This window comes from Triturus cristatus, chromosome 5_2 (genome assembly GCF_964204655.1).
Source record: "Triturus cristatus chromosome 5_2, aTriCri1.1, whole genome shotgun sequence".
NCBI classification, from domain to species: Eukaryota; Metazoa; Chordata; class Amphibia; order Caudata; family Salamandridae; genus Triturus; species Triturus cristatus.
The window spans coordinates 711,591,936-711,611,413 of NC_140588.1; the positions used below are offsets into that span (position 1 = coordinate 711,591,936).

At 50.8% G+C, this 19,478-nt stretch overlaps 1 protein-coding gene across 1 annotated transcript in view; it reads left to right on the forward strand.

The window, feature by feature from the left end:
* Nucleotides 1-19,478, forward strand: part of LOC146829164 (uncharacterized) — a 101,679-nt gene that overhangs the window by 52,711 nt on the left and 29,490 nt on the right. Inside the window, exons 2-3 of the mRNA XM_085607814.1 lie at nt 15,434-15,496; nt 18,985-19,146. Of these exons, the coding sequence (XP_085463940.1) occupies nt 15,434-15,496; nt 18,985-19,089 (168 nt within the window). The 3' untranslated portion in view covers nt 19,090-19,146. The remainder of the gene's footprint in view (nt 1-15,433; nt 15,497-18,984; nt 19,147-19,478) is intronic.

Sequence of the window (19,478 nt, forward strand, 5' to 3'; positions counted from 1 at the left end):
CGTTCCCTCACCTGCGTATGCATGGAGCATACCTCCACCCCAACCGTGTATGTACGACCCGTACCCTCACCCGCGTATGCATGGAGCGAACCCACACCCGTGTATGTCCTAAGCGTACATATCCTGAAATAGGAGGGTTCGGTGCAGAGTCCTCCCAGCAGTGCCCAGTCATAAGAGGGGTGTGTGCAGAGTCCTCCCAGCAGTGCCCAGACACAGGAGGGGTGGGTGCCTAACACTCCCAGCAGTGCCCAGACACAGGAGGGGTGTGTGCAGAGTCCTCCCAGCAGTGCCCAGACACAGGAGGGGTGGGTGCCTAACACTCCCAGCAGTGCCCAGACACAGGAGGGGTGTGTGCAGAGTCCTCCCAGCAGTGCCCAGACACAGGAGGGGTGGGTGCCTAACACTCACAGCAGTGCCCCTGCAAAGAAAAGGGTAGAGTACCCACAGATCCAATGCCCACAAATGTCAGTCAGGTGCACAAAGATCCTGCAGTACATGTACCACATGTGTGCGAGGCTGGGAGTATACACATGCATAGAGCCGAAAAGAAAACATGTCCACATGAAGTCATTACAACAGTCTACATACACAAGTACAGTGACCACCAAGGACACCACGAATGATGCATGTGGAGACATCGCTCAGCATGCATGGCCCAAGTCTAACGAGTCCGTCACACACCCAGCCAATGTAGACACAGCTCAGCACCACATATTGGAAAGACCCTGCAGGGAAGATGTCAGGTTACACAGAGGAAGGAACACACCTTGGGACGATGTCACCATGCAGTAACTGCTTACATGAACAAAGTTATGTAGCCAACAGCTTCTGATGGCACACAGATACCAGGATCCACCCTATGACCAGCACAAGACTACAATTCCCACACACCCAACACATAATCACCACCCAAAATAATGGGGCCGGTCCACCAACAGCAATACCAGACAGACAGTAGTGTACTAAGGAAAAATAAATTGCTTTATTCAGCATCCAAAAATCTGTTTGTCCCTTGAAAGTTCAAAATGTACAATGCCCATAGGGCAATCCAAAGTTCAAATCCAGGTGGGGGACACAGTGGGACGCGTTTCCCCTAGCTTGCCTGCACAGTCAGACTCCTTCGTCTTCCAGAGGGGGGAGGGCATCATGTGGGGGGGAAGGACCAGGCACCGCAGGGACATGAGGGCGAAGGGTAGGTGTCGTGGGTGCAGGGATGGAGGACTCCACCACAGAGGGTGGGGCAGGGCCAAAGGCGGAGGCCAGGATGGCGCTGCACACCTTAGCAAGGTCCTCCAGCGACTCCCCTGCACTCGAAGGAACCACAGGCCCCAAGGAGGGGGGGGGGGTCAGAGGGATGGGTCGCAGCGCCACTGGGGGAGGGTGTGGACAGGGGGGGGACTCAACCACCCTGACCGGGGACTCCCTTGACCGTTTGCGGGGTGGTGTCACTGTGGGGCTCAGGGACAGAGCGGCCATGAAGGAGTCTTTGCCGGATATGTGGCCAGGAGAGCTGAGGGGAGGGGATTTGGAGGGAGTGGATTTGGTGGAATGCGGACTCCCACTCTGGCTGCATGTCTTACGTTTGCCCCCCGACCCAGTGGGTGTGCCTACTTCACCCTGTGTGTGCGTGCCAGGAGGTGTGCGTTTGACCTTCCCTGCTGGTGTGGTGCCTGTGTCTGTTGTGGTGGGTGCATGCTGACGTCTGGGTGTATGTGGGACAGGCATGGGAGTGGGAAGTGTGGATGGGTCAGGGGTAGGGGGTTGGACGAAGCGCTGCAGGAGACCCACTGCTGCAGTCAGTGTCGAGTCAATGGACCTCAGCAAGTTGCGTTGGTCAGCCTGCGATGAGAAAATGCCCTCCAAGTATGCCTCCATGTTGTTCAGCACTTGGCTGTGGCCATGGAGGACATTAAGCATTGCAGCCTGACCAACCTGCAACTGCCGCTGGATGTCCACAGACTCGGCATTGGCGGCAGCAGTGGAGACAGGGGCAGGGGGTGCGGTGCCTGGCAGGAAGGAGACATGCGGTGACTGGGCACGCTGGGAAGGGACACGAGCAAGTGGGAGGCGGCTGATGGCAATGGAGGGGGCGGGGATAGATGTTGTGCCGCTGTCAGCTGCTGGTGCAGCCTCCGCCCACTCGGAGAGATCATCCTCGGACCCGTCAGCTTCATATTTTGTGGTGGCAGTGGACAGGTCCTCGGCCTCACTCTCCTCCGCCTCAATTCCACTCGATGTGCCAGGCACGATGTCACCGCTGGCACTGGTGCTCGGTCCCTCCGCTCCGTCTGTGCTGATGTCTCCCTCCGTATCCCCCGACGATGCTGTGGGCAAGGTGAAGAGACAGCAATTAATCATACACCTGTATACATATGTCACATGAGTCCAATCTACACAGGTTACAGTGCATAGCCTGAAAAGAAAGATGAGTAACATCTACAAAACAAGGTACATATGTAGGGCATGCAACACACAGTTGGTTGACCCACCATGCCATTGAAAAACTATGGAGAGCATGACACAATAGCAAATGACATGAAATGGATTTTGACAGAGGAGCCAGGCCCTGGGGACAATCCAGCACTGCATCTGCACCACACAGCGTCGCCGAAAATAGGGATGAGCAGGGACCATATCCATGAACTTGAGGCACATGCTGCATAGGTAATACTGAAAACATGCCCACCATGACTGGCTCACTGCACCTTGAGTGTATGTCCAGACAAACATCACACACTGGCCAGACCTAGCAAGGGGATATCAGGTTTTGACATGTAGGCTTTGCCCGCACCAACCACCCCCTACATGAGACAATTAGTTGAGACGCAGGAAGCACTTACATCTCTTAGTCTGGGTGAAATACACATGGGCTGCATAAATGCAAGATTGGACACCAAATACCCAAGGTGCGCCTGTCCAAATAATCATGTACAAATGGTCATCATCAGATGATTGTAACAAGACACACAGGCACTGGCCACCGTGAGTATGAACAAGGAAAATCAGGTCAGGCTGTACAGTGGACACTTGTACTACATTTTACGTCAATATACATGGTGCCAGGGGACAATGGCACAGAGCACAACCTATGCTGTGGACACTGAGAGTGTCCACATTTTGTGATGACACACATGACAACTATGAAAATATGCCCCAGGGGACAGTAGTGGCCACACAACTCCATGGTCCTGAATGGGAATGACTGCAACACATGCCACCATCCCTGCACCATGCGTATCGCACACTCATGCACATCATGTCACAGGCCACAACATAGGACATGCGTGCTGTAAGGCATGACACTTGAGAGACTAACTCCCATGTCTGGACTCATCATCAGTGCCAACTGACATGGATCCCACAAGTACTGAACTGGACAGGGCACAGGCAAGGTCCCAAAACCTGTTACACACCACCCCCACACATGATGCTACAGGCATTGTTCACGTGGATAAAGTGCCAGCCTAGATAACCTTGTGAAGGAGTAACTACACACAGACCAGGGAACACATTGCAAGGAGGGGAAGGGAGGCAGGAGAGCACCGCTATACTGTGGGTAACAGGATCTGCACAGCACCTTTAAAGCCTGGCAGTGTATCCATGCAACTGTGCACTTACAAATGCTGGTGACACACAACAAACACACATGTACCTACCCCCTTCCTGCTGCTGCTTCTCCTGTAAGCGCCTGTCCAAGTCTGGAAAGACCACCGCCAGCACACGCTTGTGGATGTGGGTCAGACGGCGGCGCCCGCGGTTCTTATGGGTCTCAGGTGAGTCCCCCAGCAGGACCCGTGCGATCCTCCGCATCCAGCACCGGATATCCTGCCAGCGTTTTCTCACCTGGGCCAGGCGCCGCTTGCGACCCTCCGTCCTCCTCACGGCACTGACGGCGTTCATCCAGATCTGCTTCTTGGCAGAGGCGCCTACCTATGAGGATGAACAAGTGACACTACATCAATACACCTGGCATATGTCACAGAGACACATATTAGAACAAATTTGCTGTTTACAACAAGGCATAGTATGCATCCAACGCATTGCACCTTTGTCATAGGGTCATGATCCTCTGGGGAAGGGCAAAAGCAGTACGTGCCATTGAAAGTACACAGGTGGAATGAGGGCAACGACACAATCAATGATCCAGGCTCACACTGTGCATCACAAGCTACACCAGGATTATGTGCAGCACCTCTAAGCAGTCACATGCCACAGGCCACTGACGCTACCTCAGCAGAGTACACAGACACACACAGGCACAGGACATTCACCTGCCATTACCAAATGCAGCGACAAACCTCACTCTGCACATGTGCCACTAGACGGGGGGGCTCACAGGTGTGGGGCTGGCTCTGCACGTCAGACACACAGCACTGCTCCCTGCTCACATCAGATGACCAGGGTATATCCATCCCTCATGCAGCCCGGGTGCTACCCTCCACATATGCACCCACCCACATGACAGGGGACTTACACACACACCCATGTCCAGGGTACGAACACATCATGTGGACACTCTCAGCACAGGTACACAGAACTAACACACATCTGTGGGTACAGTCACCTGTCACACTGGGCTGACCACATAATCAAATGAGGACTGTAGAGGCTACATTCCCAGGAGGACAAGACAGGCAGAATGTGGCATGCACCATGCAGTGATTGTCACAGTAAACACAACGCAAGTGAGGACAACAGACATGCACCACAGCATGCTCTGGCTGGGAGACATCCGGCATTCCCCCCCCTGGGACCCCCCCTACAGTACATAGCATGTGTGTCACACCTGGACACAATGCCAGAAGTCACAGTCACAAAAAAGGGACACAGTCTGTGCTATTAGACTCTGCACTCACCTGATACCCTGGTCGCCCATACAGCAGGGGGTACTGTGGGAGGATCACATCCAGCAATGCCAGGTTCTCCTCCAGGGTGAAAGGCTGTGCCCTCTCCACAGATCTTGACATGGTTCCAGGGAATCAGGAGCAGCAGCTGGGTCGTAGAATCCAAAGATGTGCAGGCAAGTGCTCCCTCATTGGACCTGGCTGCCTTATATCTGCCTTGCTGGCCTGTTTCATGCACAGGAGTACAGAGTGATTGGTCACTCACATTTGCATCCTATGTTTCCTCCAATCCCTTCAAACCTAGCACAGTCAGTGGGTTTTTATTGTCTTTTTTCTTGAGCATGAACCACATTGCAACAAAGTAGATTCATTCAAACTGACTTCTGCTGTGCACCTTCCGGAAAAAATTCAAACTTTAAACTTGGTCTCCATGACAACCAGCATGAATGTAGGCCTTTATACTTGTCCCTCATGTGTCCCCTATGTAATTTGGAGTTTCACACACAGGTACGGTGCGTACCGGGGCCCTAGGGCACCCCAAATGCATAGCAACGGCCCGTACAGGCGTGTGTACGGTCCGTATCACTATGGGTACACATACGCGAGCACACCCATAGTGATAGTGAGCGTACAGGTGTGTGTACGGTCCGTATCACTATGGGTGTGCTCGCGTATGAGTACCCATAGTGATAGTGAGCGTACAGGCGTGTGTACGGTCCGTATCACTATGGGTACGCATACACGAGAACACCCATAGTGATAGTGAGCGTACAGGCGTGTGTACGGTCCGTATCACTATGGGTGTGCTCGCGTATGCGTACCCATAGTGATACGGACCGTACACACGCCTGTACGCTCACTATCACTATGGGTGTTCTCGCGTATGCGTACCCATAGTGATACGGACCGTACACACGCCTGTACACTCACTATCACTATGGGTGTGCTCGCGTATGCGTACCCATAGTGATACGGACCGTACACGCGTGCGTACGCTCACTATCACTATGGGTACGCATACGGCAGCACTCCCATAGTGATAGGGAACGTACACAGGCCCTCTGAGCGAATGTACGGTGCCTTTCACACATTACAGTGGTGACAGGCAGCACACAGGAAGGAATAGAGCTGACATACTTGTCCATGGATGGACATCAAGGCATTGTCTGGGCAGTACTACATGTGTGGGGCACAGGTGTGAAAGGCTGTGATGTGGCACATTACTCCTGAGTCGAGAAGGCAACAGATGTATGATGAGATGTGTACAGATGTTATGTGTGACGGTGCAATGTGTGCCAGGCATGCCCTTAACTCCTTTGACATGTGTGCATGTCGTACTGCACACTTGGGATGAGCGTCACTGGCATGGCACAGTCAACAACACACGCAAGTGTCCCCTGATGCCCGCTACAGGGGTTACCACACCAGACATGTGACTACCCACGGTGCACGATGTGTCTATGTCATGTATGTGTGGGGTGTTCCCATTAGCTTGATGTTGGTGCTCCCTCAAAAGCATCAGCTGTTGCAGCAACCAACATGTGTCTGTGTGTAGATGGACATGGCACACTGTTACGCACACCAGGCTACATGTGGTATCGGATGTGAGGTGCGTATGTATGCATGGGACACGGAGTAGCATAACAAGGACATGTCTGCATCCTCTCAATGAATGTGTGGTGAGTCATTACATGTTCACCTTATTGGCAAGGTGTGTGGGCTGTCCTAGTGTAATGTCATGTGACCTGTGGCTCTAGTGTTCCGCTACCTGTCTCTGAAATCGAAATCCTACTTCTGCTGATGTGTTGATGTATGTCACTCCTGTGTTGCGTCTGGCTGTTCACTTACACTGGGACACAGCTAATCCCATGCCATGGCATGTGGAGGTTCACAATCTCCGTGTGTAGTTGGGTCTTGGTAGGAGTGTCACCTGGCAGCCATACGTGTCCAGGGCATGTGGCACATACCTGACTCCGTATGTAGCATATGTGTATTGACAGATTAACATGTGCTCAGTACAAATAAATTGTTGTTGTAGTGCACTCACTCTTCCTTGTCACTTCCAAATTACTGCAGAGCGCCGCCTCTTCCCCGACCAATTCCGGACTTGGCTGACATGCGGGAGAATGACTGTATACGGTGCTACCGCTTCCCCCAACCGTTGATTGAGGAGTTGACGGCAAGGCTGGCACCACACCTGCAACCGCTGCACAGGTATCCTACGGCACTGACACCCAAGCTGAAGGTAATGGCAGCCCTATATTTTCTTGCCACGGGTACCTTTCAATATACCATAGCTCATGTTGGTGGCATGTCCCAGAGCATGTTCAGCCGTGTGCTGCATGATTTCTTAGAGGCCATGTTGCTTCACCTGGATGAGTTCATCCATTTCCCAACTCCTGAACTGTTGACTGGGGTCAAGCGTGGATTCTATGCCCTGGGAGGAATGCCCCATGTCATTGGGTCCATAGATGGGACACATGTGGCTTTGGTACCACCACAGGCACAGGAGGTAGCGTACAGGAATCGCAAGCACTACCACTCCATCAATGCCATTGTGGTGTGTCTGTCCAACATGGTGATTTCACATGTCTGTGCTCGTTTTCCAGGATCAGCACACGATGCCTACATCATGAGGCGTAGCAGGGTGCCTGAAATGATGACGCAGCTGCGCAACGAACAAGCATGTGTTGCTGGTGGGTACACTCTGTCTGTCCTGTATTTTGCGTAGACTTCCAGCACGACGGCTTCTCCTGTCCTACTTATGTCCATGTGGTTTCCATGTAGGGGACGCTGGCTATCCCAACATGCCATGGCTGATCACACCTCTCCGCAACCCCATCACGCCGGCCCAGCTCCACTACAACACCGCTCATGGCCGGACAAGGCGAGTGATAGAGAGGATATTTGGCCTCCTGAAGAGCCGATTCAGATGCCTCCACAAGACCGGCGTCGCCCTCCCATATGCCCTGGCGAAGGTCTGCAAAATCTTCATGGTCTGCTGCATGCTGCACAACATGGCAGTTGAGAAAGCTGTGCCACTCATCCTGGATCAAGATGATCAGGACCATCCACCCGTGGAGGACGAAGGGCTTGGCAATGGGGCTAGTGATGTGGAGGATGTGGTTCCGCAAGAGGACATCCGGAGTCGGCTCATACGCGACTTCTTTGCTTAGTGGTGAGTACCAGTGTCTGTGTGTGCACGCATTGGTCCCCGTGTGGCATGTGTTGCGATGTGTGTGTCCATCTGCATGTATGCCACGTGAGTCAGAGGTGTGTGTGGATGTGTCACTGGAGTGATGGTGCCAGTGATGAGTGTATTTCCCCAGTCATAATTGTGACCTAGCATGTTGTCATCCTTACATGTGTCGAGTACATGCACATGCAAGTGGCTGTGCTTTTTGTGGCTGACTTCTTGTGTGTCTCTCATCCCCAGGTACTTGCGCATGCCGGTTGCATTGTTGTGGCACTGCTATTCCTCATGGACACGTCATCGTGTGCTGAGTCAGCGTTACACGCACGGACAAGTTTGGAAGTCTCCTTAGGGTAAGGGATGCATCAGGGGTGTATTGGGTGTGGCAGTTGTTTACGATGTGTGCACACTGCCCCTGTCGATGTTTGGTTCCTCTGCAGACATGTCGCATCACCATGGGACACATGACATGTAGCTGGGTATACCTGAATAGATGGTCAGACTTGTTGACAGTCATCTGTGATGGGATAGTGGATTGTGATGATGGCATCAATGTGTGTAACACTGCCCTCGGACACATACGGTTTGCATTGGCTTGACATGGTGTGGGACTTCCACATCAGAGGATCAATGGTGTATGGCAGCCTCTCCGTGAGCAGCAGGGTGTTTAGCTGTTAGCCGACACTTGTGTGCCAGTTCCATGGCTATCACGCATTTGTGCTGCAGAAGGGGGGTTCCAGTGTTGGACCCACATGTTACTCCACATGACCTGTTTATGTGTACTCCGAGTTGCCTCTGCATTCCCGAATACATGAATAATAAAGGTGTCCCTATGCCTCCAAGGTGCCTATTCTCAGTCAATGCTGGTGTGTTGCCACGGTGCATCCGGCATGTCTGGCATGGTTTTCCGTGATAGTGGCTATGTGTCTATGTGTCGAGTAGCAAGATGCAAGCTGTTTGTGTAGGATTAGACTGTGTATTGTGCATGATGTCCATGACTGTGTGGGTATTGTGACATGTGCCATCCCCATGCATCCAACGTTGGCCAGGCCACCATTCTCTGCATCCACCTGACTCAAGCTTGCAGGACATGGTTCTGCCACCTGTCCACACATACCTGGGTGCCCCCCAGGACACTCCACATGATCCCTGACCTGTGCGCATGGCTGTCGCTGTACTCAATATGTCTGTCGGCACGGTTGTGCGGCCACCCCCTCAGCTGGTTGGGCCCATCACGGGTGTGTATGGTGCTCCATGTCTGTCTTGCCTAATACATTGTGACCCATGTGTGTCCTGTGCCAGACTCAGGCCCCAGGGTGTGGATGGTTGAAGTCAAATGAGAACTCAGGCATGGTTAGACTTTACAAGACAAATGTAAGGTAATAATGCAAAATGTAGGCATCATCTCTTTATCGTGTAACTTTTTATTTTGGTTGGGGTACGTGGGGGGGTATGCCATGAGGGGCTTTCCGGGTGTGTGGAATCCAAAGTTCACTAGGGGAGTTGGTGTCCTTGCCATTGGAAATCCTCAGAGTCCATGCCACAGTCTTTGTCAACATTGGTCAGACAGTGACCAGCAAGTCCATGTGGCAGAGAATGTCTTTTGCTGCTGTGCTGCTGTTGGTCCAGTGGGCCAGGTGCCAGGCCAGGTGTCCTGGGAGATGGTGCTGTTGCGCTGACCCTCACGGTCTTTTCTGTGGACGGCCCGCCCTTCTGCGGGGACCCTCAGAAGCAGGTCGTGACGATGTTTGGGATGCTCCGTCGGATGTCTCCTCCTCCTCCTGATCCCTCCCTGTGGGTGGTGATGTTCTACGCCTGGTGGCACAGGGAGGGTTGCCCATGTTGTCGGCTATCCGACGGAGTGTACGGTGAAGTCCCGTGAACACCGTCACGAGCTCAGCCTGTCTGTCCTCCATCCGCCCTTGGTGTCGCAGTAGACAGGCATGTTGCTCCGCATGTTGCTCGGCCTGCTGGGTCTTGATCTCCTCGAGGATGAACACAACCTGGGCCATGCCCGTGGTGTCCTGCCGGTATGTGTCCAGGATGTTTCTGACATGGGAATATACCGGTTCCGCAGCCAACTGGTCAGGCTCGCGCCTCCGCCGTCCTCCACTCCCACCACCCCTGCCCACTTGCACCTGGCCTGCCCTTGTGGGCACATCGGGTCTCCGGGACCCCTGAGGGGTGGCATTGGCGTTGTCGCCTGCCTCCTCCTGGGTGCCCGGTACACCGTGTCCCTCCTGGCCAGCCTGGCTGCATTGTGGTGGTGGGGCAGGGATCCTGGGTGTCTCCTGGGATGTGGCAGGAGTAGGGGTGGTGGTTGGCCCAGTTGTACCTGACGCAGGTGCTGCAGGTGGTTGGACACCAGAGGGGCCAGGTTGGTCGGGGTCGTCCACAGAGTAGTGAGAGTTGTCGCTGCCGGTGGGTCCGTCATCCCGCCGAGCCGGGTCCTGTGAGTCTTCCCCCCCAGTGTTGGGGGGTGATCCACGACGTTGACCTGTGTGTGAGAGAGACAATGTTAATTTCCATGCAACATCCATGTTTCATTCGTTTCTAAGTTGGCACATTTCCTCTGGGAATTTGGATATGTCTTGCATTCCACTCACAGTGCACTTGTGCATGGGTATGTCCCTTGGCCACAGCTTTTGCGACTTTACCTATGTGTGGCACAGTCTTACTTGCTGCGTCAATTGTGACTGCAGTCAGCAGTGGAGTGGGCAGGTGTGGCGAGCCATGCATTGACCCCTTCCGTGTTGCACTGTACGTGGGCACATGGAGTTGTTCTACACACATATATAATGCAGGTAGCTGGCGTTGTGCTTGTGCACAGGTTGAGACATGGCCCAGTGTTTTGCCATGGAGAAGAGAGGGGTATTCAGGCACTGGCCACCCTTGTCTACATGCACGCAGTCCACCTGCTGATGAGCAGACATTCCCACACCCCCCAAGGCTGAATTGGTCTCCCTGTGTGTCCCTTTCTCACTCCCTCTCTGTCCCCCTCTACCTCCCTCTGTGTGTCACCCTCTGTCACCTCAGCCCAGCTTCCTAGGCACACACTTTTTGCAGTTCTTTGAATGGCCCTTGGCTTGTTGATGTGAGTTTGTTTCTGATCTCCAGGCACTCATTGGGTGTAGTGTCTGTGTCTGCGCTGCTGCTGTGGTGGTGTGTGCTGCCACTCTTTCACAGTGTTGGCTGTTCATTAGCTGCTGTCATGTGCAAAAACCTGCCGTCACCCCCATGTCTTAATGCAAGGCGTCCGCCATTTGCTGGCAAGTCTTTCCTGTGTGGGGACACACTGTTTGTCTGGCTGTGACCTAGGCCATATGGGCAGAGGGCATTGTTGTCTGCTTCTGAGTTGCACTATGTGATTTTTGGGGCCCACACTCCCACCATCCGGCTTACCGTGTCTTGTGTTGGTGTTTTCTGTGGCCTGTGACTTTGCATTGTCCAGCTGGGTGCATGGGGCATGGTGGCGCCAGTGGCATGTGCGTGTTCATTGAGTGTGGTTGAGTCATGCGATAGCTTGGGGTGGTTGCGTTCCTGATTGTGAGTTTGGTTGTGGATGACGTTCCCCCCATGTGAGGTGAGTTGTTTGTGTACTCACCCGGGTCTCGGAGTCCTTCTAATCCGTCCACTGACACCACCGGCAGTATGGCCATCACCCTCTCCTCCCAGGGATGGTATTGTACGGGTCTGCGGGGCGGCCCTCCTCCAGTGACGTTGGCCTGGTTGTGGTCGTTGGTCATTTTGGCTCGGACCCTCCTCCGCAGATCGTACCACCTGGCTTGGCATTCATGCCTGCTCCTTCTGGTGGACGCAACAGCATTCACAGCATCGACAATCCTCTGCCACATGGCTGTTTTTTCGGACATGCAGGTCTGTCTGACCAATGTTCCAAAGAGGTGTGGCTCGACTCTGAGGATTTCATCGACAAGGACCTCCAACTCTCGGCTAGTGAACTTTGGATTCTTGTTAGTGGGCATGGTGAGGGGTGTGGGTGTGGATGGTTGTGGGGGGTGTGGGTGTGGATGGTTGTGGGTGTGTGGGTGTGGTTGTGCAGGTGTGTGTGTGAATGTGATGAGGGGGTGTTTGTGAAGGTGGGTGTGTGAAGGTGTGCAAGTGTAAGGTGTAGTAAAGGTTCAAGTATGGTGCTGTAGGTTGTCTGTGGGGTCTGGCAGCAGTGAGTCTGTTGCAAAGGCTCATGGTATGTGTCTATGGGCCCTTTTTATTGGTCCATTGGTGGGTGTGGCTGTGTTTGAACTTTGGGTGGGTGTGTTATAAGGAGTGGTTGTGTTTTGGGCCTCTGTTTGGGATTTTGGCAGTTGCAGGTCAGTGAATGTGTTGTTTTTGTGCTTGTTGGACATGTTTTGTGGCTTTTGCCATTCGAATGGTGTATTCTTGTGTTGTTTTGCTTTGTCCTGGTTGTGTACGTGCGTGTGTACTTCGGGAATTTTGTTGTACAGTGCTGTCCTTGTGTCTGGCTTGGTACGACTCGTACATGCGCGATGTTGGGTGAAGGTGCTGGTGTTGGGGCCTGGGGTGCGCTCCGTACTTAGAATGTTGGGTTGGGGGTACGCTCCATACGTACGTGGGTGAGGGTACGGGTCGTACATACACGGTTGGGGTGGGGGTACGCTCCATACATACGCGGGTGAGGGTACGGGTCGTACATACACGGTTGGGGTGGGGGTACGCTCCATGCATACGCGGGTGAGGGTACGGGTCGTACATACACGGTTGGGGTGGGGGTACGGTCCGTACATACACGGTTGGGGTGGGGGTACGCTCCATACGTATGCGGCTAAGGGTATGGGTCGTACATACACGGTTCGGGTGGGGGTACGCTCCATGCATATGCGGGTGAGGGTACGGGTCGTACATACACGGTTGGGGTGGGGGTACGGTCCGTACATACACGGTTGGGGTGGGGGTACGCTCCATACGTACGCGGGTGAGGGTACGGGTCGTACATACATGGTTGGGGTGGGGGTACGGGTCGTACATACACTGTTGGGGTTGGGGTACGCTCCATACGTACGCAGGTGAGGGTACGGGTCGTACATACACTGTTGAGGTGGGGGTACGCTCCATACGTACGCAGGTGAGGTTACGGGTCGTGCATACACGGTTGGGGTGGGGGTACGCTCCATACGTACGCGGGTGAGGGTACGGGTCGTACATACACGGTTGGGATGGGGGTACGCTCCATGCATACGCGGGTGAGGGTACGGGTCGTACATACACGGTTGGGGTGGGGGTACGGTCCGTACATACACGGTTGGGGTGGGGGTACGCTCCATACATAGGCGGGTGAGGGTACGGGTCGTACATACACGGTTGGGGTGGGGGTACGGATCGTGCATACACGGTTGGGGTGGGGGTACGCTCCATACGTACGCAGGTGAGGGTACGGGTCATACATACACTGTTGGGGTGGGGGTACGCTCCATACGTACGCGGGTGAGGGTACGGGTCGTACATACATGGTTGGGGTGTGGGTATGGTCCGTACATACACGGTTGGGGTGGGGGTACGCTCCATACATACACGGGTGAGGGTACGGGTCGTACATACATGGTTGGGGTGGGGGTACGGGTCATACATACACTGTTGAGGTGGGGGTACGCTCCATACATTCACGGGTGGGGGTACGTCTCGTACATACACGGGTGTACATACACGGGTGGGGATTCGACTCGTACATAGGAGGGCTGGGGGGAGTGTTGGGCGCGTATGCGGGCACATGTCTCCATGGTTGCTATGGGAGGTCGGTGCGGACGGTGTTTTTTCCATACGGTTGTAACATCGGACGCACGGGATGGATCGTACTTGCGCGGTCGGACTTCACTTTTCACATTTGTACGGTAAATCGTCCGGGACGTGTCGGACACATTTTCCGACCCGAGGACGTGTGGGGAATTATTCCCAATGCGATTCGTATGGACTTTTTCCCATTCGAATCGTACTTGGCAGTTTGTACGGCACTTGTACGATTCGTACGGTAAAAAGACCGGATACGAGTCGTACGGGGAAATTTTTTATAGGATCGTAATCGGCACCTCTGTATTCCTCCACTGCCATTAACTTCATTGAGAAAACCCTTGCCTCTCATCTAAATGAAATATGATTGTGTATCCTTTTTCCAAAATGAAAAGACACACAAGCATTTAGTAAGAGTTGTTATATGAGTTTTCCAAGTGAGGAAGTACAAGTAATAAATGCATATGAATTCCATATTGCATGGCCATGTCTCTCCTCCTAGAAAACAACACAGTTTAAAGAAGAGGGTCCAAGGGAAAAAGTTTAAAGACCACTAAGGATTATATCCCCAAATTAACTGTTATCAAACATAGAAATCCTAGGGTCTACAGTAGCCATAAACATAAACTGCATAAATGAATAAATGGGATAATCATCAAACAATTGATTCATGGTTAATAGTCAGAGGTTACATGTAAGGGCAGATCCCTTTAAAGGACGTAATCCCTCACTCACCAAAGGTGACATGCTTCATCATAGGGACTCTAAAATGTATTAAATAAATCCAGCCACCTCGGAATGAAAAAATGTTTTTGATGATGACCAACAAATGCATTTGTTAAAATGTGCGATGTTGGTACCTCAGAGAGAATTACTACAAGTCAAAGGAGCAACCCCCAGCCTACGTACTCACGTCAGTTGCGTAATTAGGTCTAGGACACAAAACTGATTCTGAAAAGCGTGTCCGGTATCGAGTAAATAGAAAAATGAAATAAATCAGCTCCAAAACCAACACCCGCACTCACCTGTCCGTCGGCACCTCTAGTCCGATAGAGCCTGATGCTGCCGTAGGCTGGGGGTTGCTCCTTTGACTTGTAGTAATTCTCTCTGAGGTACCAACATCGCACATTTTAACAAATGCATTTGTTGGTCATCATCAAAAAAAAATTTCATTCCGAGGTGGCTGGATTTATTTAATAAATTTTACAGACCACAGCGGTTGCAACGCTTGTTCGTTTGATCGCCACAGTGAACGGTATAATGTTCCAATGGTGTGTTATGTGGCGTTTGCTGATCTGACAGTTTTCAGACAAACTTGGGCACATATTCTCCTTCTCTTTTTCAGAAACAAGATAAGAGGGATGTTCGTTTGTTAGTACGTTTGACATACAACTCTCTCTGTTTAAGATAGTTATGCAGCATTGGAACAAATGCTTATTTTAATTTAGTCTCTCGTTTTGAATCCCTTTTCTTTTTCTTTCTTAATTGGAACTACACTCACCAAGCTGGTCCACCAAAAACGTCTATGAATAGGGTTATCTTTATTATTAGACGATTGGGTGTTAAAGATTTTTCCATATATTGAGCCTTATACTCTACACAAAAACAAAACTAAAATTTTGACGTTCCTTTTTAGAGCGCTGCCCCCTTCCTGAGCGGTTGCCAGGTAGAGGTGAGGTCCTGTACCCAGCTGTGGCGGGTAAGGTGTTTATTTTGGCTTTATAATTATTTGTGTGGATCCCTTTTTCAGCATGATCACATTTGTGATATATGTTATTTATACCTGACATTTGTTATATTTCCTTTGTTACAGGTATCAGCACATTTTGATAAGTGACAGACCCATGACTTTGTATTGGTCTGATATCCGTTTTTTGTTCTTTCACTTTATTGTAAGCAGCAGCATCTTTCTATAAGGTCCTGACGAAAGCCTGATCCAATTTGGATATGTAGGGCTGAAACATGTTGACCACTAACCATCATATTACAGCGGTTTAAATCCATACCGTTGGTGCACTGCCATTTTAACCCTGACACTAGGCACATCTTTATTAAAATGTTGTTCTGATGCCTTCTAGCCAGTTTTAGCTTGCACATTCCTTCACATTTTTTCATAATTTCTCTTCTTTTTTGCGCTGCGACCTTACTCACACATTTTTGCTCACCATATGTGGATTTAGTAAATCCTCCATATCCTAAACAAAACATTCCTGAGCTCCTCCCTCTCAGAGAGGGGGTTGTAGCCCTCAAAGGAACTAGGATTTTCCTTTGGGAGGAGAGTCCCTATGATGAAGCATGTCACCTTTGGTGAGTGAGGGATTACGTCCTTTAAAGGGATCTGCCCTTACATGTAACCTCTGACTTTTAACCATGAATCAATTGTTTGATGATTATCCCATTTATTCATTTATGCAGTTTATGTTTATGGCTACTGTAGACCCTAGGATTTCTATGTTTGATAACATGTCTCTCCTCCACCACCCCTCCTGTAATGCACCCTCGCCTGCCTTACCTGCTGCTAACACTAAAGAGATGATGCCAGAAAATCCACTATTTTGACAGTGTTTCCACTGTTGTAATGATTGTTCTCTACTGAGTGTACTGTCTTGCATTGTGAATATTGTTTTCAATGTCGTTTAAGAAGAAGTGAACAACAACTGGAACCCTGCAATGCAAGTGTAGACTAGTTTGCTCACTAGGTAAACCCCTAGCATTGACTTTCATAAACAGCTACCTTACAAGCTCAAGAAAAGAAATTCATTTTTTTTCTGTGAAGGCCCCCAGTTTCCCCCCCCACCGACAGCTGTTATTGTGCCCCCTGTAGTTGCTACAGCTCCTAAATGAGCCCAGAAATAGGTGCTTTGATTTAAAATCTGTTTTATTAAAATCACAACGCGAAACTATAGCTATACCTCCATAAATACCACAGATAGGTAACAATCCCAGGGTCCCTCCTTCTGGTGGAGAAAAGATAAGCATACATAGCGTGAGTAAATTTAACTTAGACTATACTCTGCAAGATAACACTGACACCCAGCAGAAAGGGCTCAATGGCCCAGGTGGAAGGAGAGGCAGAGATACACAGTGTGAAAAGCAGTATCTACAATGATAACTGAGGTTTCTTTAGGCGTGCCATCAAAAAGGCCTTGGCTGAGTCCACTTGTGAGAACAAAATGAGCTTACATGCATTATCTACTCTCAGCCTTACAGGAAACCCTAGGAAGGCTTCGAAACCTCTTGCTGCAAGTTGGTGCTTGATCGCCGTGAGAACATGTTTCCTGGAAAGTGTTTTCGAGCTGAGGTCTGAGAAGAGGAGCTACACTCCACCAAGTATCTACTTGCCACTCAACCGCTGCTCTTAACTCTTTACCTCTCCAATCCTCGTTCTGTAGCATGACCAACACAGTCCCACCTGTTCCAGAGTAGATTTCCCGGCTCTTCTTGGTAGTCTGGTGGCATCAACCACCACCTATTGGAGCCTTTCCATCTCCAGACCCAACAAGTCCCCCAGCACAGTACACAGGGGCAGATTTACAAGGACTGGCGCATCCCTGCATATCAGCAGGGATGCGCCAGGTAAGATGTGTCACGCAAGTTTACCCTTGCGCCACCACAGATGCGCCGCATTTAAAATGCGGCGCATCGTGGCGCAAGGATAAACAGATGCGTGACGCATCTGATGGCGTAAGGGCGGCGCATTGCTGGAGTCGTGTCGCAAGCGCGACGCAACTCCAGCAATGCTCAGGGGCTGCCCATACCTAACATGCTGCATCAAGCCTTACGTCTGCTTCAAGCAGGCGAAGGGTTTTGACGCAGCGGAGTCGGTAAAGTGACTCAGTGAAATCTTGTAGATTTCATTGCGTCACTTTTCCGAGGCTTTTTCCGACAGAACGCCCACCCTGCATAAATTAAACCTCATGCAGGTTTAATGTGGCTCAGGGCTTTACAACGTGACGCATCTCCCTAGATCCGTCACGTTGTAAATACGGCGCAACATGGCACATGATTTACGTCGTCGCTGCATCACAGAAGTGACGCAACGGCAGCGGAAATGTGACGCAAGGGGCTTGTAAATCTTCCCCATAGTTTATCCTGAAAGAAATTAACAGGAATCTGTGCAGGAACAGACATCACCCTCATCAGGGACTACCAGGAGAAGTTGTGCAGATGCTCCAACCTAGAATCCGACAGTATAACTCTTGTCTATCACAGTAGCTTATAAAACTGAAAGTTCTCCACAGCAGTGGTCACCTCTCTCAGCTTAGATTTTATCTCTTTCGAGGTGCCCCTTGTCACTTTATGCTCGCTTCCCATACCTATTACACTATTCTTTACTCCTTCCAGCTATCTTCCAAAGATTCCACAGCCCTCTCAATGCTCCTTAAGGTTGCCAACATTTGAACCCACGTAGCGATGAAAGCGCACACTAGTGTTTTCTCTCCTGGTGTAAGCTCCTGCCTCTCCCTTGAATCTGTCCTTTGCTTTACCTCAAGAGTCAAAGAAGTCCTCCTTTTTCTACCTCTTATATGCAATGGCCTCTGAGAATCAGAAGTCTGATCAGGAAATTGACAGCAGGTCAACTGTAGGTAACCTTGGTAAGTCTAGAATTCAAACTGCACAGCCACTGTTTGCATGGATGTTAACATTCGGGTGGTGTAGGGTCTACAACAAACCTGCTAAGCTATCAGGGTCCGATGGCAAAGGACAATCCTGTTCTTGCTAGGTCTGCCAGCTGCCGCTCACCCTGGGCACCATCGAGATAACCACCGCAGCCCCGGTTAGCCTGTGATACACAGCTGGCCTATCGTTTCTACTCCTCTCTGTCCACAATAGTCCGAGGCAGCGCTTCACAGACTAAAGGAACTCTTACTCTGCTCAAAGCCACAGGGCCTGTAGCATTCCTCAGTCAGCCAGAGGGACAAGGATCTGAAACGTGCCCTCCACTCCAATAACTGAGGCCTGTTGCTAGCTTTGTTCCCTCTACTCCTTTCTCTTCCTGGCATTGGCAGCAGTGGCGCTCCTGGAGGGTCACTTACAGATGGAAAACCACCGCTCTATTCAGAAGCCTATAAAATGTGCCAATATCTTGGGCTCCAGCTGACCGGCTCCTCCTCTCCAAAACAGGTGATTTGCTTAAATATATAAGTGTTTTTGTTTTATAAATTTTCATACTTGTTCCCTTGCAAGGCAAGCGCCAGTGAAAATGAATGCTGTGAAGTTGCATTCATTGCAAAAATGTGGGACAGGACTGAAGGAGGTTATGAAGACAGAGGAAGCGACTGCTTCTTGTAGAGAATTCGGGTGAACCACTTGGAGCCAGTCCTGAAGCTTTGAAAACATTTCCTCAAGGTGGGTAACACTACCAGAACTTGTGGAAAACTTTGGACTGTGTGAAAGACAACTGTATGGGCACAGTTTTTTCGCCTTTTTTTTTTTTAAATTCATAGAATCATAGATAACTTTGAACTCCTTTTTCCAGTACATTCCAATGGGTTGTTTTTTTTAATAACATTTGATCCCTTTATCCAATTTTCAAAAATGTTGTAACATTTTTCTAAATGTTTGCTTGTTAGATAATGTGGTTTTGACGTTTTAAATTATTTATTTCACAACTGTATTTTTGTTTTGACAAGGCATTGCTCATATCACACAAGCATTTTCTTTGTGGAAGGCATTGCAGC